At 44.3% G+C, this 27649-nt stretch overlaps 1 protein-coding gene across 1 annotated transcript in view; it reads right to left on the reverse strand.

The window, feature by feature from the left end:
• The window catches only part of SEMA5A (semaphorin 5A), a 441285-nt gene that overhangs the window by 124228 nt on the left and 289408 nt on the right, over positions 1 to 27649 (reverse strand). Inside the window, exons 8-10 of the mRNA XM_045847790.1 lie at positions 26326 to 26539; positions 8421 to 8706; positions 3651 to 3786 (exon numbers count right to left, since the gene is read on the reverse strand). Coding sequence (XP_045703746.1) covers positions 3651 to 3786; positions 8421 to 8706; positions 26326 to 26539 — 636 coding nt within the window. The remainder of the gene's footprint in view (positions 1 to 3650; positions 3787 to 8420; positions 8707 to 26325; positions 26540 to 27649) is intronic.

Here is a 27649-nt window from a genome sequence, read left to right on the forward strand (position 1 = left end):
ACAAGAACACAGTTACCGTCCTTATGTGACTTATAACCCGCAATGGTTGTCTTGCTAACACCTCTGTAAGTACTAAGGTTAATAATTCTACTAATTCTTAAATACAATACTTGTATTTTTATTTATTTGTTTCAAGGGCAATAGAGCCATCCTCATCCTAACGTGCAGGTACTTGGTGGGTGAGTCTACAATCCCCTAACCTCATCATAACCTTCCTCCTGTCTTGCTGCAAACATGCCTTCTGTATCAGAGGGCCCTGATGACACGGCCAAGTCCCTGAATGCAGTCCTTCGACATTGGCCTCCTCATCTGCTTGGCTGCCATCAGGTCGAGGGTGTATGGTCCATGTCAGCACCATCATTTCTGATTGGCTGTAATCAAAACCGCACAGAAAACTCCAGAGTCTGTACAACCACAGCTGTGCCACTGGGTCTGGATGACGTTTTCTGTCAGTAAGCGGGTCTGGGCGACTCTGAGGACTATGGTCTCTAAAGGGATGCAATTTTACAGCACCACCTACAGTGGTTTCTAGATGCAACTGATGAGTAGTTTTTGTTGTTTCATTATCATGTCCAGTGGAAATTTCTGAATTAAATCTTGAAATATTATGCACTGTCCTCTTACCCATATTTCTTGTGGAACTTGAATCATGTTTCTGCTCCTCTAATTAATAGCTACTTCTAGTATATAAATGCTGCATAAAATTCCAAATGTTGGTAGGCAAAAAGCAATTTTAAAAAACTAGCCAATTCTCACTGTTGGCTGTTGCAAACATAAGGCCCTTTACACATGACTAGCAGAGGGACCCTTCGTCGAAAACCTAGCCCACCCTACGTCAGCCTAGATGGTCCCAGGGAAGGCAGTGAGGAAGCCTAAGCTCGCATGGTTTCAAACAAGGTAAACCAAAAGAAAACACCTGGAACGTATTTGTATGAGGAGTTGTACAAAGAACCACCATAAGGTATAACTTTAGTTCCCGCAAATCTTAAATTCCACCCGAAGAAGACAAGCTCAGCTAACCAAGCTTCCTGCCTGAAGCGAAAGCCATGTGTCCACAGGCGTCATTTATCACACTGCAGGTTGGACCTACGCCCATCTCACAACCGTGAGCAAGCCCTTCGGTGTGACTGAGGAACTATAAACCCAGGTGCCTGTGGCTGTAGGAAATGAGCAGATTTGCTGTGGGCTATAAATATATCCAGATAAAGGAGCTAAATTTACCCACTGCTTGGAGGCGGTAAGACATCACAAAGTCTGTAAGTCACTTCTTTGTGAAAACTTTTGCAACAGTAGCACCAAGAATTAAAAGTACACCATAAATGCAGTGGGCATCCTTGTTAAGAATTTTTAACCTGCAGGATTTTGCAAGGGACTTTTGTAAAGGGAATGGCATGTTTTACCTCAGGGTTTTACCAAGGGCCTTCATCCGGACAGGGGTGGGATTTAGATACAGAGACTCAACAAAAAGGCCAAGCGTCAGTGTTCAGTTAGTAGTTACATAAACCACACACGTCATCAGGAAAACTGGCTATAAGGCCTGTTTTGTCCCCACTAAACTGTTCGCTCACCTGACCCACAATAGGAACTTCCCTGTCCAGGATGAACGTTTCTCATCAGCTAGCTGGGGATAGAAAATATGAATCTGATCCCTCAATTTCCTGACTTACAAAGTGTGAATACAGATCCCACCTTCCAGAGTTGTTGAGAAGAGAAAGGCAAAGTTTGTAAAGCATTCACAACATGTGGTGCCCAGAAGGCACCCAATAAGTGGTCCCTGAGAGTCACCTTCTCCGTGTACATTACAGAAAAATGCACGTTGACGATGTTATCAAAACTGACTCCTAAAGCAGACATGCCCGTGCGTTTGCTTCCCTCCTTCCTCATTTCATGGACGGAAATATGAGGTGGAAGATGCTACCTGATTTGTCCAAGTAGAGCAGGAAATGGTGAAAAGGATGTGTAAACTGCCCTTCTTATTCTCAATCCCTTCCTTTTTGAAAACTTTAAGAAACTGTTTCAAAGCAATTAAAATTGAACAGTTCCCTTCTTTCTACCCCCTTTCATCACCCATGGAACAATGGTGTAAGGATTGACAGTGGGAAGGGGAGGCTGGAGGGTGGGGGACAAAAGGGGAGAAAGTGGGGCAATGGTAATAGCATAAACGATTAAAAAAATTTTTTAAAGAATTGAACAGTCCTTGCTGAAGTCCAAGTAAACTGTAAGACAACTGAACTTTTCCATACCCCCAGTTTTCTCAAAGCCAAAGGCTTTATGTGCTGAGATGATAAACAAATAGAATTCTGAGGCCTGGATATGGGCCCAGGTCTGCACTGATTAATTAGGGAAACTAATGGTCCTTTAGTGAAAAGAGGCCGGGACGTTGCATCTGGAGACCTGCACTGGGTGTTGGAGAGACTGAGATCCCAGCTCAGTCACTCATCCCCAGTGTCCGTGCCAGGACTTATCTGCCCTGGAAACGTTGCTAGAAACTAGAGCACTGCTGCCAGCATGTGACATAATGCAGCAAAATTCGGAGCACCCCCCCCCAGAAATGGGTGGTACTAAACATACACCCAGGGCGGTGATGATGAGCCTGTGACAGTTTTTGTCAGAAGAGTGGCCCTCAAGGGAAGCCTGCTGTTATGAACTGAATGTCAGTGTCTCCCACAAATTCTTATGCTGAAGCCCTAACCCTTGGTGTGGCTGTATTTGGAAATGGATCCTGCAAGGCGGCAATTCAGGTTAACTGAGGTGGGTGGGGCCCTGATCCCTCAAGGTTCAGTGTGTCTCCAGGCACAAGTCAGTGTCTCTCCAGGGGCAACAAGGAAAGGCCACACGGGGACACAGCCAGACAGAGGCTGTCTACAGGCTGGGGAGACTGCTCTCACCAGAAACAGAATCAGCCAGAACCTGGATCATAGACTTCCAGCCTCCAAACTATGAGAAAGTCAATTTCTTTTGTTCACGCTGTCTAGTCTGTGGCATTTTGTGATGGCAGGCCAGCAAACTCATATAACCTGCTGACCAGCCAACCAAGAGTAAATCGCTTCATCTCGGTGGATCTCAGCTACCTCTGCATGTTGGGAGATGGGAATAAATGACATACAGGGCCTCTCATTGGTGGGATGGCCTATCATTGTGATATTTATGAATGAGTGGCCACCTCCAACTGCTCTCCTTTCTCCACAGCTGCTCCATGCCACCCCATTTACCCCAGAAAGAAATCTCGGCACAGTCGCCAATTAGCGCTCCAATGCTGTCTTTGTGTTTCCACCATGGTGCTGGGAGCCCATTCATCAGAGCATCATTCATTAGGGATCAGAGCTTCTGAGGACAGAGTCCATCATCATTAGCACTAACTGGAGCGTGGTTTCCCAACCTGCTGCCTGACACTGACCTTTTCCAGTTCAGCCTGAGGCGTCACAGCTGACAAAAGTCCCTCTTCGGTCCTGGCCCCTCAGTTGACAAAGGACTTAGTCTATTCACAGGAGCCAAGCCCAGTGTGAGACTGTGCCCGAGGGGTCTGGGGAGCCCCTAGATGCCTGTGCAGCCACTGGAAGTTTAAATAGTCTCAGCCTGTCTCCCAGAAGGCATCATCATGCTTCAGAGGGGGATGACCAAGCGAGTGCCCTAAGGCCCCAAGACATTACCTGGAAGTTGGGGTTGGGGTTGGGATACGGCAGCCAGGCGGAGCGTGAGTTCTCCTGGTACTTGAAGGGCCCGTTAAAGGCCTGCGAGACGGCGCTCAGGTTGAAGACGCACACGGCCGAGGCAGCGATGCTGTTCCTGGGGGCCGAGGAAGAGGAAGAAGGAAGGTCAGAAAGTCCCACAGTCACTAGTCTCTCCCCCGTGGGCCCTCGGACGCTGCCCAGTGGGAGCATCTTCTAGAGAACCTCGAGATCCCAGCCTCGTGAACGCCCCAAGGAAGAAATGGGAGCGATGAGCGGGGCTCCCCTGTGATTTCTCTGTGGAAGAACAAATGCTTCAGTACAGAAACAAGGCTACTTAGCAGTTATGACACTAGTAATCCTCCTGGATGGGATTAATTCACTCAGCCAGAACCAGAGTGACAAAGGATTTTGAAGAGCCCTGTTAGGCCTTTTAAATTCTGGAGGAAATAGCCTTTCTCCGCCAGTGGCTGGCACCTCTCATCAGTCAGCATGCCCCCCCCGCCCCCCAGCGTATCTGGTTACTTTAGCGGGCGCTGGGACAAGTGACTGCTTTTATTGTAATCCCCAAATATTTGTGTTGATTTGTAAACCTTTAAAAAATAATCAACTAAAAGCATTTTGTACTAAGTGCCTGTCAGGCACCCTTCATGTATCCATTTTATCATTTAAAAAGGGTGAAAGAGAAAAATTTGAGAACGCTCTGACATCTTGAAGTGGTAATTTAGGATTCAAGCTCCGCAGACACGTGGGAGCGCAGGGCCCTGAGAAGTGCGGTGACCTTCCGCGAAGTGCGGAAACAGCAAGACAGTCTTCGGTTAAATAAATCTGCATTTGGATCTTAGCTTTGGTTTTAAATTTTCTTGTTAATAGTCTTAGCCAATATAAGTTGATTTATCATCCTTCCTCACCCTGGATCAAAAGAAATTTCATAGGAACTCGAAAACAGAAATATCTGCCTCACACTTGATTTATTTTGACAAACAGACTTGTTGCTAGACGCCGTTCTAGAGGCTTTACAAGTTTCCGTTCAATTCATCACCCTGAGGTAAGGGGCAGTCGCTGATAAGTAAAACAGGGCACAGTTAGGTCAACACACCTGTCCGAAGTCACCCAGCTACTACATGAGGGGGTTGGACTTGAACCCCTGGCAGGCCTGCTCCAAAAACCAGGACTTTGAATTATTAGCCAGAGCCCTGTGTGGACAGCATTCAGACCAGCCCACGGGAATGTAGGCGGCTTGAGGGAAGGGACACGTGTTTCTTCTGGAAGCTCCAGCAGAGAGGGGAGAGTGGCAGGGAGCAGGCCTATCCCTGCTGCGGTGGAATAAAGTGACAGATGCTAAAATTGAACCTATACATATGGTTGTTTTGACTCTGTCTTATTTCTCCCTCAGAAAAGAAGAACATGATAAGTCAAAAAATGCAAGGAAGAATTAGCCTCCGAACGTGTGACTGGATCTTAGGAAGAACAAAAACGTGACTATTTTGGAGCAAGAACAGCAGCATGCCCAGCAGGGTGTCTACCAGGGATCGGGTGAGGCTGCCTTAGTTGAGGAAGAGTGTTAATGATGATAATGATAATAATAATAATAATAAATCCTCCTGAGCACTCTGCTAAGCATTCCATAAGGGCTACCTCATTTCTCACAGGGACCCTACAGATGCTGAGATTGGCCTGAGTACACAGATGAACAGACAGAGGCACAGGGTGGTCACTTAATGCCAGTCACAGGCTGAAGGAAGCAGGACTTGCACTTGCTTTGCACGGGGCCCCAGAGTTCCTGTGCATGACTCCACTGCTGTGCTCCCTACCCCTCCTGCTGGTACCCCATTTCTCAGTTCGCTGCATCCAGTCACTCAGAATAGTTCTGGGCACGTATCTGGGGTCAGCCCAGAGTCCCTCCAGGTGCCTCAGTGGCAGCCAGTCTGGACATCTGTGATAGTTGGGGTCACTGCTTTTCGACCTTCCTAGGGAGCACAGCACCCCTGGTGCAGCGCGCACACACACACACACACACACACACACACCCTCCAACCTCCTCTATGCCCTTGTACTTTCAGTGAGGTGGGGGTGGGGGACCAAGGGCACAAATGTCTCCACTGTGGTCCTTCCTTCCCATCTCCCTGAGATAGGCCTGCCTTCCAAAATTATGTACCCACCTTTGCCTCCCCATTCCTGCAGACAGGTGGGGCCAGCCCAGGTCTAGACTACCATGACCTAGTGGATGAGCCTCCTTGAAGTTGGGATCACTACTCACAAGCCCATTTGGAGAACAGACCATCAACCATGTATTGCAACCTGGCCTCCCTCAGGAATCACAGGCATGCTGGGGCCTTCATTTAATGCTAAGTTGTATTCCTTAACTTGTTCAGAGCCCAGGTGGGTAAAAGTGGAGAGAGATGAGCCCCACAATAGTGGAACATAATTATGTTTATAAGGAACATGAAGTTTGCTTCCTTAGTCTACTGAAAGGCACAGAAAGAAAAGTAGATACATTCCTCCCTTCAATGCCTAAGGAGAGAAAAGATATCAAAACCTGCATGGTTCTCCATCCCTACCATTTACTATTTGTAAGCCACCATTTTTAGATATCCCAGAAAACAAAAGCAAAACCTTCAGAAACGCCGTTGCAATAATTTGCCATGTCCTGCAGCCCAACTCATGCCCACGGGATTGAGGAAACCACACAGTCACAGGAACAATGAGTTAGAATAGTGACCTGTCTCCCTACTCCCCAGTGTTAAGAGACCTTGACATAGAGAATCTAACTAAAACTATACTATGAGCAAAAGCACCAGAAAGCTTAGCCCCAGCATTCGCTAAGCATTTAATTCAGAAATAGGAAATAACTAGCTACCTCTGTTTACAACAGAACTTGTCAAGAATATGGTCATCAGTTGAGAGGGTGAGATCAAAGCTGATGCATGAGGTCGAGGAAAAGTTGAACACACTGGAGGATTAGAGATGGATATATTAAAAGTTGTTCTTAAGACACAGTGAAAGTACGTATTCAATAGAGAAAGGAAAGATCTAGAAATTCTGCCTCTGCTAGTGTAGACGCTATATACTGGGTGATTTCCAACATGATGGGTGTTTACAACACAAAACAAATGATCTGGAATGGTTTGAAACTAATTTCTGAGAGTATCTAAATTGACCATTCACCATCTTGGAATGGACTGGGCACAGTACTTACATAACTTTTTAAATTGTTCATTTCAGCCCAGAGCCAGGGGAATGAACAGCTAACTGAGCCAAACTCCCACTGTGGCTAAAATTGATGTCAGCTGAACAACTGAACATTCATCTTGTGCAGTCTACACTATTTCTTGAAAAAGGTTCTGGAAAGCAAATCAACTTCAGAAACTATAAATTGATTTTTTAAAAGAAACTTATCACGGAGGGAAAATAACCTCTGGCTTGAAAACCAGATTTACAATAAAGATGGTCATGGTGGAGCGGGGGTGGATGGGAAACCATCCATTTTGGCCTTATTTTCTATCTTCATGTCAGAAAGAAGACTCTTCATGGAGTAAATGTTATTATCAAATGAATGTTAACACTTCAGCTCAGCAGTGGAAAGATCAGAAGAGAAAGATCAACAGGAAAGTAAGATGCAGACAAAGTGGCTCTTTGGAAATGTAATTCGTGGGCAGGCTTTGGAGGCAGAAGAGATGAGAAAGTAAGAAGACCCAGAAGCCCAGCAGATGCCACCCAGAAGCAGCAGGGCTGTCCCCAACTCTAAGACCAGGACAATCCTGGACAAACCCAAATGCTAGGTCACCCAACCCCATTTATCAGCAATTCCAACCCACCCTGAATCAGCTCCTTTCTTTTGGATACAATTATTGGGCTTTTGTCCAGACTGTTAGGTTAACAATTTAACGATTTCAAAAGTGATCCAAACCAGAACCCACGCTGCAGAATCATCATCATTATCATCACTGGCAATGTTGAGAAAAGTGGAGGCTAGTGGCACTGTGACCTGTGATTCCCGGGGCTGGGATGATCTCGTTGAGCCTTACACAGCTCATCAGCTAAAACTGGAAAATGAGTGTGGGGTCGTGCTACAGTCCATCAGATTAGACTGAATGGATGAGCAGAAAACTTCATGCACTTTATCTAATACAAATACTGTCAGTTAGGAAGCTAAGAGCATCTGCCCACGAAAGGAAAAAATGCTATTCTTTTTTCAAAAATATTTTAAAAGCATAACCATCATTTTAGAAATGCCTGCCTACAACAGCCATCTTCTAGAACAATGGCTTAAAATGCAACTCTGGGAAAGTGAGACTGTGCATTTCATATATGAGCAGCGGTTTAGTCGAGAGTTGCATTATCTCAAAGATTAGACTTTCCAGACAATAGTGCTTTCAGTATGCACAGATGCACAGCTTGCATATCGAGAGAAAAGCACGTCTAACACATACCAGCATTTCAGAAAGTACTGAGAACGCCCCAGCAAATCAGGAAGGAACATTTCGTGGTAGAACAATTTGATGCTACTATTCCAATAAGGATAGATCCAAACCTTCTGATTAGTTTTATTTTCCTAATACCAATCTCAAAAATCACAAATCTTAGCGTAACATTTAATTCACACTCAACAAAACATTCTTTTGGCTGCCAGCCCAGTAAAATAAGAATGATTTCTTTTTAAAGCGTCTTTTAAACCACAAAGGTCAAAAAGCGGTAGACTCATTCAGAATGAGTGGAAGAACAAGCAAAGCAACACTCCCAGGTACGTACACATTGGTGGTAAAGATGCCGTAGATCAAGTCCAGCTCGGGCAGGAAGAACGTGCTCTGCAGCTCGTTGTAGTAGAAGGGGACCTCGCCGGGGCGGGAGCAGTTCAGGCGGGCCTTCATGAACGTGGTCCAGGTGTCCTCCAGCAGGAACCGCCCCCCAATGTCGTTCTTGCAGACCCGGGCAGCTCTGGAGAACACGGTCTTCCCACAGTCATGCTCCACCGCATTTTCTCGGAAAAAGAAGTACGTGAAATTCCCGATGTCGTAAGAGGACACAAAGTTTGGCTCTGGAAACAACAGGAAAGAAGGAAAGTCTTAACATCCATGTGCTAGTTCTTTATGTCTTTCCTGTTTTCATTATTTCTTCCAAGGAGACTTGGTTCTGTGTAGGCATCTTACAGGATAAATGGGAGGTCCTATGAGCATCTTAATGGCCTGTGCTGCTGAGCACAGGAACTCTATACAAGTTCTCAGTGACAAGAAATCACCATAATAATCCCACAGGGGAGCATCCTGAGTTAGTGCAGGGTCAAAGAAACATGCCATCAATACCATAAAAAATGAGCAGCAAAGAAATGCAGTCTACTTAGAGCAATTCCTACTGTTTTATTTGTATATAATATAAGATTATATAATTTTACATAACTTTAGAGAGACAAAATAAGATAAAAAAGATGAAATGTGATTCAGAATACAGGGCAGGGCAAAGCAGGCTTATATTTGTGCTTATGCAAAACGAAGTTTATTCTTATATTATTATTCACTAGTTACTGTACTATGTTTCATACAACTATACACCTACGTTTGCCTCATCCTGTACACAAGTCTAGTATCATGTTTGTGTAATAAGACAACAAAATTCTTTGACTTTGCTAATATACATGTGTATGGCTGACACCATGTAGATGCTTTTAGTAAGGACTATAAAAATGTTTTTCATTTGTGAAAACCTAAACAAAAACTGATATGTAAGGTTAGGGTCCTGAATGAGCTTTAGCAATTCCCATTACTATGGTAACCACTAACTGTGAGGATTAACCCCTAGTTCCTTTTTTCCGGGTTGCTGGAGAAACCGTTTAGAGAGAGGCAGTATACTGAAGCACAGTGACTGACCCCACACCTTTTTGATCTCATAATTAGCTTAAAAATAGAGATTTAAAAATGACAGAAATATGACAAAACCTTTATGTAATCATCAAGCTCATAAGGAACTTAGGGATTACATAGATTGTCCACTGAATTTCATATGTATCATTGAAAATGTTGTCTTTAGAACTCTCTATTTAAGCCCATCAATAATACAGATGATACCCTTTCAGACCCAGATATGCACTAATAATCATCTTTAAAAACTCTAATAAACAGGTTTGATTGTTATTCTTTTCTCTATTGCTAAGAATTTTTCATTTAATCAGCAAGTGTTTGAATTTTATGGTGCCATTAGAATAATATAGCAATAACTTTTGGTGTTCAAAATTAATGGAAAGATGCACACAACTGCTATTCACAAGAACACATTTTCAGGGATAATTAGTTTGGGGGACAATTCAGTGGGCCTTGTACTTCACCAGATTCAATCACAGTGCACCAATAGACATCTTCAGGACAACTAAAACTACCGTAATTTTCTGTGTATAATGCACACTCATGTTTTTGTGTGCATTATACATGGGGTTATTGTAACTATTATTATACCCATGATATGAAATCATTATGCCCACGTATAATGTGCATTCTTATTTTTCCCTCAAATATTTGGGCAAAAAGTTTGCTTTAATAGAGGCTGTTTGGCTACAACATGACCCATAATGTTTAGAGTAAGACACCAGGCGCACCGAAGATCTGAAATGTAGATGTTGGTTCAGAGGCTGACATGAAGGTGGCACGGAGTACTCTGCTCTTCTGTCAGGAAAGATGGGTGCTAGTTTTCATTTCAATGCCCTTACAAAATACTTCAATGTAACTCAACTTTACGTTCTAAAAAAATGTAACAAATATTCTAAATTGTATATGCAATGAGCTTTTGTTTCAGACCATTATACTGTCCTAAAAACATTAGAGAATATTAAGTAATACAAAGAGAGTTTGATAAGAAATGATGTTAATTTATAAACTGCTGAACACACTAATAGATCACTGTTTGCTTCAACCTGAAGTGGATATTTAAAAAAACAAACAACGACAATGAAAAAACCCCACATCCCTGGACTGCATTACAATGTAGGAGATGGAGTTAAATATATTCACAGTTATGGCATGCTGTTATATTCCGGAGGCTACATATCTCTGACTTGTGTTTTTTGGAAAATAAAACAAAATATTGAGAGAATTTTGAATCAGTGTTCACGATTACTCTCCAAAAGAGAATTATTTCTAAAGCAGACCCCAAAAGCCAAGATACAGAACAATTATAAATTATGTTTGGTGTATACAGAAAATAGACACCTATATGTCTAATTTTAAATAGAGGCTATATCGTTTCAGAATAGGTCAGGCACCCGGGTTCCTACATCTGGGCTACAATTAGAGCATTACACTGAAAAGAAAGAGAAGAACACTATCATCACCAATAACATCAACAACAAACCTTACGTCAGAAAAGAGAACACAGAGGAGAAGGCCCAGGACCGGATGGGTCTAGCCCAGGACTACGTTTACCTGCACATGTGGATGAGGTGTGAGTGCAGACCACAAGCTTTACCCAACACCCTCCCAACTAACTACTTCTGCTACTAACCTGGGGACAGACAGCATGAAAACCACATAGTAAATATCTCTGGCTTGTAGGGAGGCTCCAGCAGGAAAATAAGAAGCAGCTAAGGTAAAAAGATCTGTCGTGGTTCTTCCAGGTCAAGATCGGTCTATAATTTAAGAACATCTGTAGCCAGCCGATGCTGCTGTGCTGGACTCTGAGCTCAGTGCTTCACATTCACGTGCTAATTAAATTCACAGGAATCCTAGAGATAGATGCTGGGTCATTCTTCCTGTGTCATAGACAAGACACTAAAGCCGAGAGCTTTAATCATCTGTCCAAGTTCACACCACTGGCCGTGTGGGGCAAACCCCCTGAATCCAGGTAGTCTGACCACATGGCCTTTACACTTATCTCTATACTACACTGAAAAACGTAATGGGCAGCACCAGAACAATCGATTATGTTAACAATATTCAAGAAGAGGGTGGGAATCTTGAATAATGCTTTAGAAACCAAAGCAGTGAGCAGGTGTACTCGGGATCACAATGAGGTGGGTCTTATAATCTACTAGAGGGGAAGACAGATGCCCAGAGGGAACTTGGCCCTGCAACTTTTAGAGACATCAGGAATGACACAGAAAGAAGAAAAAGCAGAATGACCCAAGAACCCAAGCAAGGGCTTACAAAACAAGAGTCTTGCTGGGAAGTGATTGCCCCACCCCCAGAGACGGTATTGCACGCAGCTGCCACAATAGCCCCAGAGTGCCCCTGGGTGACTGGTGGGGCTTCTAGTTCATGTTCATCATTCAGTCCACTGAACAATCTTATTCAGATCTCTCATGTAAGAGAACACGAAGTAAAGTCAAACAGATTGACCCACAGCTTCCTCTTGCCACACAGAATCTCTAATACCCCTTCAAGCCACCCTGCACCAACGTTATGATAGGATGACAAAGTATATTTTATACAGATACGCTCAAACAATTCCCTGTTGAGAAAATAGGGGAGAGCGTGTATTTAGTGTGTAGTGTACGCTGTTTAGTTCACCACACATTACAGGTCATTTTAGGGGCTGGGCTGCGTATGGACACACACCTGGCCACCCTACAGGGGTCCTTCGGGGTGCTGACGGGTCCCTGACTGAGTGGCCTGCTGCAAAGTCAGGAAGCTCCCCTTCTTGGAAAGCAGAGCCTTTTGAAACTCAGCCTGCATCCTGTTTCTTTTCCAAAGACAGCAAGAAAGCAGGAGTAATTGTTAAACAGGCAGCCAAATAAGTCTTGCATTTATAGATATAAATCTGGAGCTAAGGGGATGTTTGAGTCTCAACAGGCAGGATAATAAGATGCATATTGTTTCCCTTGCATTATTCAAGTTCTGTCTCGGGTTAAAATGCAATTCACCACCAACCAGTATCTGTCACTCCTGAGTGAACTAAACAAGTCACAAATCAGGTACTGCCTGATTACCTACAATGAATGTGAGTGTGTGAATGACAAATCTAAGGGATCCTTAATTCATTATCATTATTATTAGAGCTACAATGGAATAGGAGGTATGTTGCTAATTCAAAATAAAACCGAACAAGAGTATATGTCAGTTTATTATAAATATATGCATGGAGCTGTTTTATCTCACGGTTGTAAAACACTGAGTTATGCAATACAGTGTTCTGCAAAATATGTCATGTTATAGGAAGACTCATATTTTGTGACATAAGAACTCTGATTTTACACCTTCACTTACATAAGAATGACTAAGTCAAAATGAACACTGGCAGAGGACCCATAATATAAGTGAACACAGGAAAAACAAAAGCATCAACAATGTTAAGAAGATTTTGACCACATAAAACCACCAGCTGCTGAGCATCTGAATACATCCTCCCATTCCAGTGCCTACTGCATTGGCCTGGAGGTGCACCGGTTCAATGAGGCTCCTCATACAGACATATTTGATTGTCTGATATGATTGTCTACATTGATGAGAATCAATACTAAAGACAAAAAAGGAACTCCTATTTTTCAACCTAACAAAAATCTTACTGGAATCAAAACCTATCATAATTTCTCTTGTAGACAAAGGCCATCTTGGGATATGCTTGCCAAAGGCAGGTTGGCCAATGCGTGGCATGTGTGGATTGTGGCTCCGCCCATCCCAGCCTGAAACCTGGGCTGGACCACTGGCATCCTAAATCCTGTAAGACGATTCAGGGCACAGAAGAGCTAAAGGGGAAGGGTTTGCATGAACAAGCATAAAGGACACATGGAAAATAATAAGAGACAGGTGGAAATGGGAGGGAGGGAGGAGGGCTGGGATGTGGGCTGGAATGGGGGTAAAAGGCAGAAAACTGTAATTGAGCAACAGTTAAAATAAAAAAACACAAATTAAATAAAATAAAATAAAAAGAAGAGCTATTTTGCTGTAAGGATTAAAGAGACGTTTACATAGTAAAATCCTAATGAATGGTGGCTACAATTATTTCATGATTTACTCTTGATTCCCTTTTAACAATTTATACTTAGTAGAATTTCACATAATCAAACATGCATATGTTAAGCTTAAAGGTGATCAGAAATTAAGGAACATAAATACAGCCATACATGCTGAGATTTCAAAATAGCAAGCTACTCCCCCCCAAAAAAAATGAGTGGAAACATTCCCCACACAGGACACACAGTTAGCCAGACACTGCCTGCTCTCTAACGTGCTGCTGTCAGTCACTATCCAAACCGTTTCCACAGATTCCTAGAGTTCAGACCCTCTCCTATCTCGCACATCTTTTCCCTCACCAGAGCTATATAAAAATGTGCTGTCTAGGTATTTGAGTGGATAATCAAACTAAAATAAATTACACTAAGTACTATGTGGGTTAAAAGCCATAAAAAAGCATAGTATATCTAGTACTGGATGGACAGACAGACAGATGTGTGTGCATGTGCACAGACAGGAAGCATTGAGGTGTATGTATATATGGCTCAATACTTCCACCTACTGGCTGTGTGAACTTAGTCAAGTTATTTAGCAGCATAGACTCCCAGTCTCCTGCTTTGGGATATGGTAAGGACCACGCAGTATCACTGTGAGAGTCAAAGGCAGCATGTGGCAGTGCCCAGCACTTGAGTGCTATTCATCAAAACATAGACCTCTGTTTATGTAAATATACAAAATAATGAATAAATAACAACATGTAAATTAACAATGAATATATATACATAAATACATAAATTAGCATAAACATACACATTGGTAAGCATATTGTCAGTGTGTACTGCACAAGCTAACTCATTGGTATGGCATTCCGCATGTCAAACTGGGGTCAGTGTTCCCTTCAGCAGATCTGGAACCAAACGGGGTGGAAGGGCCATGCTACAGACGAGGCCTTGATGCCAGACAGAGTACTCCTGTGTGACCAGAGGCTTCCTGACCACCTACTGTGGAACTGCCCTGGGCACTGGGTATTCCCTGGTGAAGTAGGACACAGCCTGTGACCTCAAGGACGGCGTGAGAAGACAAACAAGACAGACCAACAAGTCATTATAATGATGATGAGGAAATGAGGTTCCAAGGGCAACAAGGTGAACTTGAGAATCAGAAAGAAGGGGATCAGGAAAAGGGAAGATATGACAGTGGGAAGAGGCCACCAGGCCAAGAACAGCAGAAAGAGCAACCCGAGGGCAGACCCTGGGGGTGGCCGGGATGGAACAAAGCCAGTGTCGCCACAGAAGGAAGCAATGGCACAGGAGGGAGAAGGCCGGGCCAGTTACTCACAGTGAGAAGTCTGAATTTCCACTGCCACAGGAGAGTCATGGAGAGGTTTTTAAAAAGCCTGTGGTCCAAAGCTCTGTGTGGGTGGTAGCGGTGGTAGGTAAAGGGGAGGGGGGTGAACCAAGCACATCCTCGGGGGTCCCTGGCCCAGGAAAGTGAGCCTTGGACCCCAGGTCCTTCTCCTCCTGAGCACCTGGCAGAAAGGAAGCCACTGCCAAAACCCTGGCAGTAGGATGAGACACTTGCTTCCTTCCCTCTTCAAGGGGAATATACCCTGTTGAGTTGACATGGATTTGCCGGTGCAAGTGGGAGGGACTTGTAGCACAAGGATGCATGCTGTCTCCTTCAACGAGAACTGCTGCTTCGGCATGCGCACCCGCCCCAAGTGCTCTCACCCAGAGTTCCCCCTTTGATGTCTGCGGGAGCTTCATGAACTGGCCATTCGTCTAATGTTCTAGCTCAAAGGGACAGAGATGTCCTTGTCCGTTCTGGTCTCTCCTCCCAGTCCAAGCACAAAGCCCCCGGCAGCCTGTCCCTCCTCCTGCAAGATCCCACCAAACCACGCATTCCTCAGCTCAGGTAGGTGTATAAGTGATTTCTGAACATTTTGAAAACAGAAAGCTTCTATTTACCATGTTCATTTTTTCTTGATCATATTTTAAATGTATAGGTTCACTTCTTTAAAGAACAAATTATTTTACCTGTAGTATCATAACTCAAAACCTAGGAGTTTTTTTCATTGAAATATTAACTTGAATTCAAAGACCTAAGAAATATTTTAATATCTATAAAGTATTTTTATTTTTATTTCTTTTTAAAGATTTCATTTATTTATTTTTAGGGAGAGGGGGAGGGAGAAAGAAAGGGAGAGAAACATCAATGTGAAAGAGAAACATCAGTATCAGTTGCCTCTCATACGTGCCCTGACCAGGGACTGAACCCACAACCCAGGCATATTCCCTCACTAGGAATTGAACCAGTGATGCTTTGCATTGTGGGACAACACCCAACCCACTGATCCACACCAGTCAGGGCAATACCTATAAAGCATATTGAAAAGACTAAAAGGGAAAAAAAAGAAAAATTTAATTGAAAGAACAAACGGGGCTGTACCATTACAGTTAGGATAAGTAACCTTGCCTGTTGGTTTGATCTCTGTCTACTGAGATGACCTGAGCCAGGCCAAGAAAGAACAAACAAAACAAAACACAGAGTGAACTATCCAATCTGCAGCAGTGAATGAAAAATTGAGAGAGGCCATGATGGAGGAAAAATAAAGTTTAATAGAACAATATGGAGAAAAATTTACTAAAACACATAGAACTGAATACCTTATGAACAGGACGGCAGTAGGACTTGTAGCCCAAACTGTAACACTTTCGAGAGGAAAAGAGAACAATGTTAATATTCATGCCAGGATGCCAGGAATCGCCCAGGGCTGTCGCAGGAAGCTGATTATGGTCTCCAGGCAGGGAGCTTTAAGCCATTTTCCTGAGTGGTTGCATAAGTACTAGTAAATTTCTACACAATATATTGTATTCCCTATAATGGTCCATGTCTTCTTGGCTTGGACATTTTTTTGGAGGGGGTGAGATGTAGGTCTTCATGAACTTAGTGTACACAGTTGGTGTCTTTGGTCTAAAAATATCTTGGTGGGGGGTGGAAGGGCTCATTCATTCATTCTCTTTTGAAATCTGCAAATTGAAATTCCAGATGATTTACTGGCACATAGACTTCCTCACAAGACCGAAGGGATGCCGAGGCTCCCCAACTTTCAGGCACTCGGTGCTAGATGACCAAGACAGAGCAGGACACTATTTTCAAGAAGCACCACAAGAATTGATCCCTCCATGTCCCTTGTCCAACTTTGGTGCCCATGAAGGGCTGTGTTAAATTACACCACAGTCTCTTCTGCTTTGTGTTTAATAATCCCACTTTACTCCATGTTCTCTGATAAGCTTTTATTCTAAGCTTTTATAAGAAGACACTCTCAGCCGTTTCCAAAGTTCCCATGTCCCTCTTCCATCTCAGCTCATGCTTAGAAACATAGGCACAAGGAGAGAGCGGTGAGGCGAGCTAGGATGTTGCTGTTCCCTAGGGTGCTGACTGAACAAAGGGGAGGCCAGGAGCACATGGACGGGGAAGGATTCAAGCTCTGGAGTGGGCCCTGGTTTCAAATCCCAGCTCAAGTGCACAACAGTTGCGTGGCCCTGGTTCAGGTGGCTAATCCCTCTGACCTCAGCTTGCTCATCTGTACAGTAAGGATGGTGCCATCTCCTTTGGAAGGTTGTGTGATGGATTACAGATAAAGTGTATATGGGGCACCCCATCTGCCTGGAAAGTTGTAACTAGCCATGTGACTCTCCCTTGAACTTGGAGTAATAACTGGAGTTAACAGAGATGTCAACAGATGCACAGGCAGGCAGATGGTACTCGGGAAGGTTATTTATTTAAAGTCTTTCTGACCTCATGAAGAAAATAAGATTAGGCTTACAACAGAATTTCCAAAACACACGCAGCCCTTAAAACACAGACAACCTGTCCATGCCCTCTGATGGGTTGAATGAAGAGTGAAAGTTAGGAAAGAACGGCTCATCGAGCTGGGTCACATGCCACAGGACTTTGCTCAGCAGTATGTCCCAGTCTCATCGCTCAGCAAGGTTACCATCTGAGAGTCAGGTGTCAGACTGTAACCTCCTGCTTTCTCGCAGCCGCGGTTCTGAAAAGCTCCCACCATCTACAAGGGAAACTGTTTTAAAGCACCTCCCCACATGCTTGTCTGGTACAATACAAAACTTGGCCGTTCACTATGCAATCTTATTTTTGTCCTGGTTTTACCAAGCTTCTTTTTCTTGATAAATACGTTAGTTTTCCTACACAAACATTGTGGACTCCCAAGTCCCACTTGTCTGTGTTTTTTCTTGTTCTGTGAACTCTGCTTTCGTTGATGAATTCCCCGTCTTCACAAACACCATCTGTCCACAGAGCACCCAACAGACACTGCAGGGAAGGTGCTGTGCAGCCTCTGCTAGAAGGGCTGTCACCGTCCCCAGGGCAGAGCCCAACAAAGTCACCACAGCCTGGCCACACCAGGACCACTGATGGGTGGGGCGGGGGTGGGGGGGTGGGCAGAACCCAGCTCCATAAAGCTCACATCTTCACAATAAGCAGAAACAATTTCTCTTGGAGCTAAGCCCAGAGGGGATTTTCTCTCCAAGTAAATTAGGTTAATTATTGTATTTTAAAGACTATTTGTTATATGGGTAGCATCATTAACATAATTCAAACCAATGGAATTTGAGATTGTTATTGTAAAAGTTTCCTTAACTAAAAATATAATAGCTCCTAAAAAGTAACACTATTCAAATGAGAAGACTTGTGGATTTCCAGTGACTTTGCCTCCCCACGTGAGGTCCTGTCTGGGAGCTCAGAGAACGGAGGAGGCTGTGGAGTCCATCAGGACAACCCAGCAGAAAAACAAGTATTTCCAGCAGGGAAGAAGCAAGCAGGTCGCTGAGACGTCTGTGTAGATGTCCACACTGAGTTTTTAAGGCTAATTTATGGATTAGTTTTCCTAACTTCTTACAGAGGTTTTACTCTATGCTCAAGCATGCAGTTCCCTCAGAACTGTATCTTTATTCCCATATGAATGGCAGCACAATTTACAATAGCCAAGATATGGAAACAGCCCATGAGTTTATCAATATATAAAATGAAATATGGTTGAGCTATGAGAAAAAAGGAAGTCCAGCAAAAACTTGAATGAACCTGAGGACCTCATGGTAGGAGAAATAAGTCAGACAGAGAAAGTCAAATACTGTGCAGCACCCTTACATGTGGAAATTAAAAGGCTGGATTCTGAGAAACAGATGTAAAGTAGTAGTTACCCAGGGCTGCGGCTGGGGGAGAATAGGGAGATATTGGTAAATGGTATGAACTTCAAGGTATAAGATTAACAAGTTCTGGAGATCTAAGGTACATCATGGTGATTTTAGCTAATATTACTGTATTATGTACTTGGAAGTTGTTAAGGAAATAGACCTGGACTATTCCTACTACATAAAAAATGGAGATCACATGGAGAGTTATCAGTTGGGAGGGAATGTAGGGAAAATGGGGGAAAAGGTACAGGGAGTAAGAAGCATAATTGGTAGGAACAAAATAGACAAGGGGTGGTTAAGAATAGTATAGGAAATGGAGAAGCCAAAGAACTTTTATGTATGACCCATGGGCATGCACTGGGGGGAGAGGGGGTACAATGGGTGGGAGGGGGGCAGAAGAGCATAAAGGGGAGAAAAAATGGGACAACTGTAATGTCATAAGCAATTAAATATACTTAAAAAAAAGAAGTGTAGATAGGTAGTTACAGAATAGACATGGGGATGTACAATACAATATAGGAAAGGGAGTAGCCAAAGAACTTATATGCATGACCCATGAACAAGAACAATGGTGTAGAGATTTCCTGAGGGAGTGGGGGGCGGGAGGGGGGGCTGCTGGGTGGAGGAGGACAAAGAAGGGAAAAATCAGGACAACTGTTAATAGCATAATCAATAAAATATAATTTTTAGAAAAGGTAATTATGTGATAGGACAAATGCACTACCTAATGCTATGATGGCAATTATTTTATAATATATAAATGTTTCAAGTTAACACAATGTACACTTTAAATTTACACAATGTTATATCTCAATTATATCTCAATAAAGTTGTGAGAAAAGAAAAACAAAAGAACCTACAAACTCAATTTGCACATTAGTAATTTGGAAATATTTTTTCCCTTTTCATGGGTTTACTGTTTCCCTAATTTGATTGCCAATTTCTTAAAGGCAAGTTTTACAGCTTCTCTATTTTAAACATTTGCCATTAAGCATTTATTATGCTGTCTTACCAGTAATCATTTAATAAAGATTATTATTAGTATTAAATGCATTAGTGTAGTTTCATTAATTATTAGTATTGCAATGCATTAATGTTAATGTATTTCTCTAAACACATAAATTTATTTTAACAGTGATTTTTGCACAGGGGAAAAATGTAATTCTAAAATTTATATTCAGTACCAAACACATAAACTCAATGTTTCAAACCCCCAGAACATTATCCAATCGATTTCTGTGCCCTTGATAACCGACTGAATACATAATAGTTGAAAATCAGAGTCTGAATGAGAAGTCAACAGTAAGATTTTTAAAAATGTTTAGACCTGACTCAGTTGCTAACATACAAACCTATTTTTTTTAGTTTTGGGTTAAAATCAATACAACCCGTTCCCTTTGTTTAACACCATCACTCACATTTCTGCTTCTTGTGACGTGTGGTCATCTCCTACCCATTCAACAGTTATTAACAGAGCTTCAGGTGTGTTTCAGGCACTAAGGGGGATGCTGAGCACACAAAGATGGCTCACACATAATCTCTGCCCTTGAGGGGATTCATAAACTCATGAAAGGAAAACTAGTAAAAGTCTGCTGGCCCCCGGGGAGAGGGAGTGGAATGTGCAAAATGTAAGAGGCAGGGGCGGAGGGGGCTAAGGGTCAGTAGTGAGGACACAGAGGTGACAGGAAGCCAGTGGGCAGTGCTGTGGCTTCCTCTGCAGGGGAAGTGAGGACTGCAGGGGGTGGGGAGGGTTGCTCAGGAGGATGACCAAGAGCTCCAGTGCAGTGGGGTAAGTACCACCATGCACATGGCCAAAAGCAGATGATGACCCAGCTGAGTCTGGGGCAAACTGAAACTTGAGCAGAAGAAAAGAGGAACTGGAATGAGGGAGCTGACAAAATCAAGGGTAGTGAGGACAGCGTAAATGCCCTGTGCACAAACACTGTGAGGACAGCATGGTGCACCCAGGAAACAGCACACTTCTCCCAAAGAGCTCCAAGGGTGCACGCAGGGAACATGGCAGGAGTCAGGGCTGAAAACCCAGATGGAGCAGATCGCACTGGGATCTGCTGGCAAGGGGAAGCAGGTAAGCCCGAGGAAAGTGTCCACAGCCACCCCTGCTCTCCCTCTCCACACCAGCCCTTGCTGATAGCTGATGGCATGTCCTGTCACCTGAGTCACATGGCACAGGTGCCGTGGTGCAGGTGGGACACCCACTCAGTGATGTACAGCTATAGTGGTATAACAAGAAATGGTTCCTGGAACTTCAGTATTAAATCCAAAGGATTTAGCAAGCTCCAGGAAGGTTGTTGGAACTATACTAGGTATTCATGCTGGTTTCTGGGAGGTGTGGTGGGAGGATAGAGGTTTGGCAGGTCTCTACACAGGGCTCCCCATGTCCTGGCAGGACATCAGCCTGGACAGGCTGATGCCACCATTCTCCTGAAGTTCTAGGGGTCCCCAAAGGCTGGAGTTGCCACAGGGCCTGGCATGCTATATGTACACATCTGCAGTCCTAAAGAGCATTTCGTGTGCCTATGTGATCCTCTTAGAGTGTGAAAGTGCTCGAGTCAAGCCTCCACTGTAGCCCTTTGAGGAGGTGACTCAGACATTGGAATGCCCTGGAGGACATCCTCTAAGGAATGCTGCTCAGGAGACAGGCCCCCCTTCTGCAGAGGCCATGGGGTGGGGAGGGACTCGGGGTGCAGAGGGCAGCAGTTTGAGTAAACGTGTTGTCCATCCCAGCGCTCTGGAGGATAGAAGGAAGACAGGTGCAGCCAGTCCGTCTCGGACTAAGGTGGCAGACAACTCTGCAGTCCTGACCTCATTGCAGACGAGAAACAACACTGTCTGCTCAGAGTGAAGGGGGTCCAGCTGAGACAGGGGGGTGAAGATGGGCAGAGGATCTTCCCACAGCACAGAAATGAAGATTAAGATTGTCACCAGAAAATAAGAGGCTGCAGTTTAAGATTTCAACCACTGAACACTTCACAGTTAGGACACTGTCATGGGTTGAATTGTGTCCCACCAAACAATATATGTTGAAGTCTAAACCTCCAGTACCTATAAACATGGAAATAGAGTGATACCAAACATAATTCATTAATATGGGATTATACGGGAGGAAGGTGGGCCCCTCATCCAATAGCATTGTTCCTGTATGAAGATGGCCTGGGGGGACACAGACACACAGGGAGGAGGCCCTGGGACAACTGGGGCAGAGACCAGAGTGCAGCAACCACAGGCCAAGGAAGCCCTGGGACCACCAGGGTGGGAAGAGGCAGGAAGGATCCTCCCCTAGAGCCTTCTCAGATGCATGGCTCTGCCGACTCCTTGACTGTGGACTTCCAGCTTCCAGGACTCCGAGATAATAAATTTATGCTATTTCAAGTCACTTAGTTTGTGGTGCTCAGTTCTGAGAACCCCAGGAAACAAACACAGGCAACTGTCCAAAACGCCACTGCAGGTGTGGCTTGATACAGTGGAGGGGTCTGGGGGCTGGCTGCTGGAAGCGGAACAGGAGGATGCCTAGCCTGTGCCGCTACAGGCACACAACGGATATTAGTAACTGCTGTTCCGGTACTTTGTGGGTTTGCCCTATGTGTAAATTAAGTAAAAACAGAACTATCGGAAGGGGCCACCTCTTTGTATTATCAAGTTGTGCTACATGCAATTGAATCCCAAGCAGTGAATCTAAACACAAAAATGTTGCTGACCCTGGTTAGTAGGTGCTGGCCTCTAGACCTCTCTTGCTGAGACAATTCTCTTTTCTGAACACAAAACTGTTGGAAAAATTTAGAAAATGTCCAAAACAAAGATGTGGATTTTATTTATCATACTTTGTCAGCAGCTGTTAGCTGAGCGATAGCCTCCCGACGGCCTGACTCCTGCTCCTGTGTGAAGGGAACATGGCTTGGGAAGCCACGGGCAGGTCCCAACTGTGCCTGGGTGTGGCAGCAGCCAGACAGAAGGGTCAAGAGAGGCTGGCCTGGGAGGGACAGCAGGGGGCACAGCAGGGGGGCAGGGAGGAGGCTCATCGGAGTGAGGAGAGAGGAGGCTGATAGGTGTTGGTCACTCAGGGACACAGCCCAAACGGTTCACCCATTCAGTCAACAAACCTGCCTCACACATCAGACATCCCATCACTCTGTGGGAAGTGCACAGTAATTACTTTCATGTACTGAGCAACTGCTGTGTGCAAGACATTAATATTCATCATCTATCTCTTCATTGTATCATTTATTCTCACAACAACCAGGTCAGGTGGGTAGTTATCTCCATTTTGCAAATAAGGAAACAGAGTTGGGACACAAGCTGTATCCCCAAGGCGGAGGTGTTCAGTCACCCTCAGGTGTTTCTGCCGCCAAAGCCTCTACCCTTTACCTGTGAGCTGGTGCCACTCATTAAACCCAGGATGAACACAGCCCCTAACCACCGGGGTGGGGGGCGCACAGCAGTGTGGAGAAGAAATGCAAATGAGGGGGTAAAGCGAGGCAGGGCACAGGGGAGATGAGGTCCCAGAGCAAGTGCACAGGGTCGGCAAGGGCCATGGAAGGGAGCAAACAGTTTACTTTCCCAGAATATGGGAGGCATTAAAGGGGGGTTAGGGCTGGGACTGGCGTGCTCTGGAGTACAGTGTTGAAGGACCACCGTGGAAAAGGAGTGGAGAGTAGGTTGGAGAGGGCCTAGAGCAGAATTTCAGAAAACAACTGAGGAGACATGAACCCAGAAAGGAGCCGAGGAACAAAGAAGGACCCCTCACCAGCCCACCCATGAAGCCTGCTTCCTGTTCCCCACTAAGCTGTATTCAGAACAAATCCAGCTGCCTGGTCTTCATTCATTGGCTGCTGGGCCTGGATTCTCAATCAGCTGAAAACTTAGAAGAATATCAGAGCATCATTTAATAGGTCTCTAAAATCAGTTGGAAAATAGGAGACTGTTAAGGTTTCTTTCTTTGTTCTTACCTCATTTAAGAAAGAAGAAATCTGAGCATTTTTATCAAAAGAGAATGATCATCATTAGTGAAGAGAAACTTATGGCGATGGCAAAGAAGAGAAAACAGACAGAGCAACGATCTACTGAAAGAGAACTACTCCAGAACACAGCAGAAAGAACTTAGGGCATCTGGTCAAAGAGCACGTGGGGTTCAACATGTGGATTCCAATTAGGTCAGTGACAATAGACAACTCGGTACCCAGTCTCAGCAGGGGACAGAGCAGAAGTAAGTGAGGGACAGAGGCTGGAATCTGTCCTGCAGAGAGGATCAATCAGAGCAGAAAACCAGGGCCAGACAACCAGGAGTGGAATTGATATCTCAGTGTTCCATCCGAGAAGGAACTGCCCAACAGAAACTAGGAGAGGGAATAAACAGTGAGCATGCTAAACCTGGGAACCCTGAGTCAGGCTCTCTGCTCTCTGTCCCAGGAGTCAGGGCCTCCCTGGTGTGGCTAGGGGAGGGAGGGGGCTGCTGCTCTGTGAGGAAAACAGGGCCATTTTATCCACGGCAGCTATGATGGCACAATGAGCTGAGAATCTAAAACTTCCTGTGTTCAGTAAATGACGATGGCAGGCCTGCAATGACTGGGGTGGGCGCTGGGTGAGCGCTCTCCCGCCCTTGTTCTCTCACCTGACTCTCACACGGAGAGGATTCTTCCACCCAGAGCATGAGCAGAGTCTGCCCATCTGGTCAGCCCATGGGTATTGGAGTCACATGTAAACAAAGAGCTGGCATTTATAACTCATGCTATGACCTGAATTATATTTCCAGGATATTCTTAGTGAGGATATCACTTTAGTGAAAAGAAACTGTGCTCCTAATTACTTTTTACTTTTGGCAAAATTGCAATGCCTTCGGGTGGGGGAATTTTGATTTTTAACTGGAATCTTCGCTTGGCTAGTAAAAATCAACAAATAGGAAGAACTTTGAGGTATACAGATGAAAGACTTCAGGGATGAAAGGAGACCTTCCATTGAGAGTCAATGCGTTCAACGTCCTGGAGAAATTTGATGAAAACATTTTTTGCAAGGGAGTCTTCAAAAGGTGAACTGTGATAGTTGGTTTGACTATGTTATTGACCAAATACTTGCATTTTATTTATACATACGCATACACATACTCATAAGCAATAAATCTAAACCAGTGGTTCTTAATCAGCGGCAATTTTGGGGAATTTTCGTTGTCACAACTGGGAGTAGAGGAGGGGTATTGCATCCGGTGAGTATAGTTCAGGCGTGCTGCTAACCATCCTACGATATTCAGGACAACTCCTCCCCACAACCCGAAAGAATTATATGGCCCCAAATGCCAACAGTGTTGAGGTTGAGAAACTCTGCTCTATATAATTAGCTTGTACTTGGCAAAAGGCCAGTGAATCTTTGCAGAACTTGAAAGCTTAAAATAGTAAATATTGTGGTGTCAATTTAAAGATTTTATCTTAGTGCAACTCTGAAATAAATGAGAGAAGGGATTACATATGGCTCATATATCTACCCACATCAATATGTTTGTGAGCGCGTGTGTGCCCACATTCACACATGAGCCTACACAAAGTGCTGAACTTCATCTGCCACATCTCAGGACATGGTACAGAGCCAGTCTCGGTAGTGAACAGGTGACCAAGTTCTAGCCCAAGATTGAAAGGAAGTGTTCTGGGGCTTTCTGATTTCTTCAAAAATAATAATATAAGAAATGTGGGTTCTTCTTCCGTTAGATACTGTCACATCTGGATGTAGGACCAGAACTTGCAGCAGTGCATTAGCATCCACAAGCACAGCAGACTGAGGACCAACCTGACCAGACAGGCTGTGGGTGGCAGCAAGACCAGTGACACGACTGGGGTCCTTATTAACATTTGAGCCTCTGATGTAAGCAACTCCAAAGAAGTCTAACTCAACCTTCCAACCTTCCTTTCTTTTTAAATTAGTCAAGCTATTTGGAGCTACCAGTAGCCACACGTTTTACACAGTATCTGAACATTTCATGAAATGCTAATAATTTCCCATCTTAGATTTACAGGGTCCAGCAAAAGTAAGGCTTGCTTGAGTGTGGTTGGTAGGGTACGTGAATGTCTCGCACGAGATGGACGGCACTTTGAACACTTCCCCTAAATGTTACATGGTACGCTGACCTTCAGTGTGATATTGTTATGTTACAGAATTGCATGCTTATGATTTTGTAGTAAGATATTTTGTAATAAAAAGGGGCATTATTTGTGCCAGACCCTGTAGAATAAAGATGTTAAGAGAAAATGCACGAGTCTGCAGATGTCTTGGACATGTCACGTTTTATAAATTACAAACAATAATACTAAGAAACAGCATAGGTTCAATGATTATCAAAGGAGTCCTCTTCTCATGATCCACACTGTTAAGAATATCACTGCTCTTTCTATCACCGACAGCTATATGATGACCTTTCACATGGAAGTACTAAACACATTACATTTTGATTTCTTTAGAAAATGAATTTACTGTTCTTTAGAAACTGTGGCAATTTGGTTTTAAGCGCCATGTAACCAGGCACCACAGACACCTGAGAGGGGAAACAGGAGTGACTGTAAGACCTACCATTGAGCCACTTGGAGTTGTACTGGGCCGTGCGGAGAGGCGGTAAGACTCCCAGACTTCGGTAAATGGCGGGGTCGCGTCCCGGGAAATCCATGGCTGTAGCAGCGTACAGCTCCCCACTGGCTGTGAGGAGAGCCGTGGAATTGTGCTGGGGACTGTAGGGACAGCGGGCCATGCCGCTGATCTGATCATGGATCTCGGTCAGGTTATTCAGCTGTGGGTGAGGACAGGAGAGAGACACCAGTTATCCCCCAGGCAAGCCCTTTAACAGTGTTAATGCTTGAACTGCTAGCAAAACAGGGGCAACGAGCTTTCTGGGGCTCATGACAACACACAACAAACTTTCATACTCTGCCCTTGATGAAACTGCGTGCTGTGGCCATGGTTAAAGAGTCCACGGGTAGGTCCCTCTCATCATCCCATTACAGCTCCAGAACCTCGAGCCAGTGAACCCTCACACAATCTGAGGATTGTTGTATGCAGATGGCTTCTATTCATAATGCAAGGGGCACAGCTGACCTTTCCACTTGAAGAAGGACACCAAATTTCATACTTACAGAAATATAAACCACAATAAAGAATTATGTGCACTTTTATCAATATAAGTGATTCAGCATATTATGCATAGCCCAAAGCTGTGTTTACAGGTAAGGATGGATATTTATAGCACCACACAGCCCAAATTTCCAAAACTTAATCGTTCAGCTTTTAGAGAGACACCTCCATGTCCTGCTGTCATCTGGGTGGAATTCAGCCTCTCAGTCACTGAATGAGAAAAGCTCTTTGGTGGGGAGGGAATCCTGTGTGCATTTGTCCCGTCACTCTTCCCACAGAGGCAATAGAGCAGAGGGCTTGGAGGACCCTCGGAGCCCCTGCCTACTCTACAGGGGGACTTGTAGCCCTGTTAAGTTACTCAAAGTCTCTACGCCTGAGATTCTCCTTTTATAAAACAGGGACCCAAAGGATGACTAACCACTGCATGGGGTAGAAGTGAGGACTAAGTGATTGTGACTGAGTCGACAGAGCGCCCTTGGAACAGGGCATGGCCCCCAGGGGTCTCTGTGAGCATTGCTTCTCATCACCATCATCCTCCCTTTATTTCCAGTGACTGAATGTTACTTCAAAAATAAGGCACAGTAAAAGCTGATGATTAATTCTGGTTTTGTGAGACATTGTGCAACCAGAAAATTAACCTGCTGAGAGCTCAACATCATGTTCCCTGAGGAAGATCGAAAGAAAACCCCGCACTGGGAAGATGGCATGTGTGCTTTGACCCCCTGGCTGCTCTCCTGGAGTACGATGTGGACGCTGAACATCCCTGTTA

The sequence above is a fragment of the Phyllostomus hastatus genome, unplaced genomic scaffold (assembly GCF_019186645.2).
Source record: "Phyllostomus hastatus isolate PE091 unplaced genomic scaffold, TTU_PhHast_1.1 phas_contig_58, whole genome shotgun sequence".
In the NCBI taxonomy this organism is placed as follows: domain Eukaryota; kingdom Metazoa; phylum Chordata; class Mammalia; order Chiroptera; family Phyllostomidae; genus Phyllostomus; species Phyllostomus hastatus.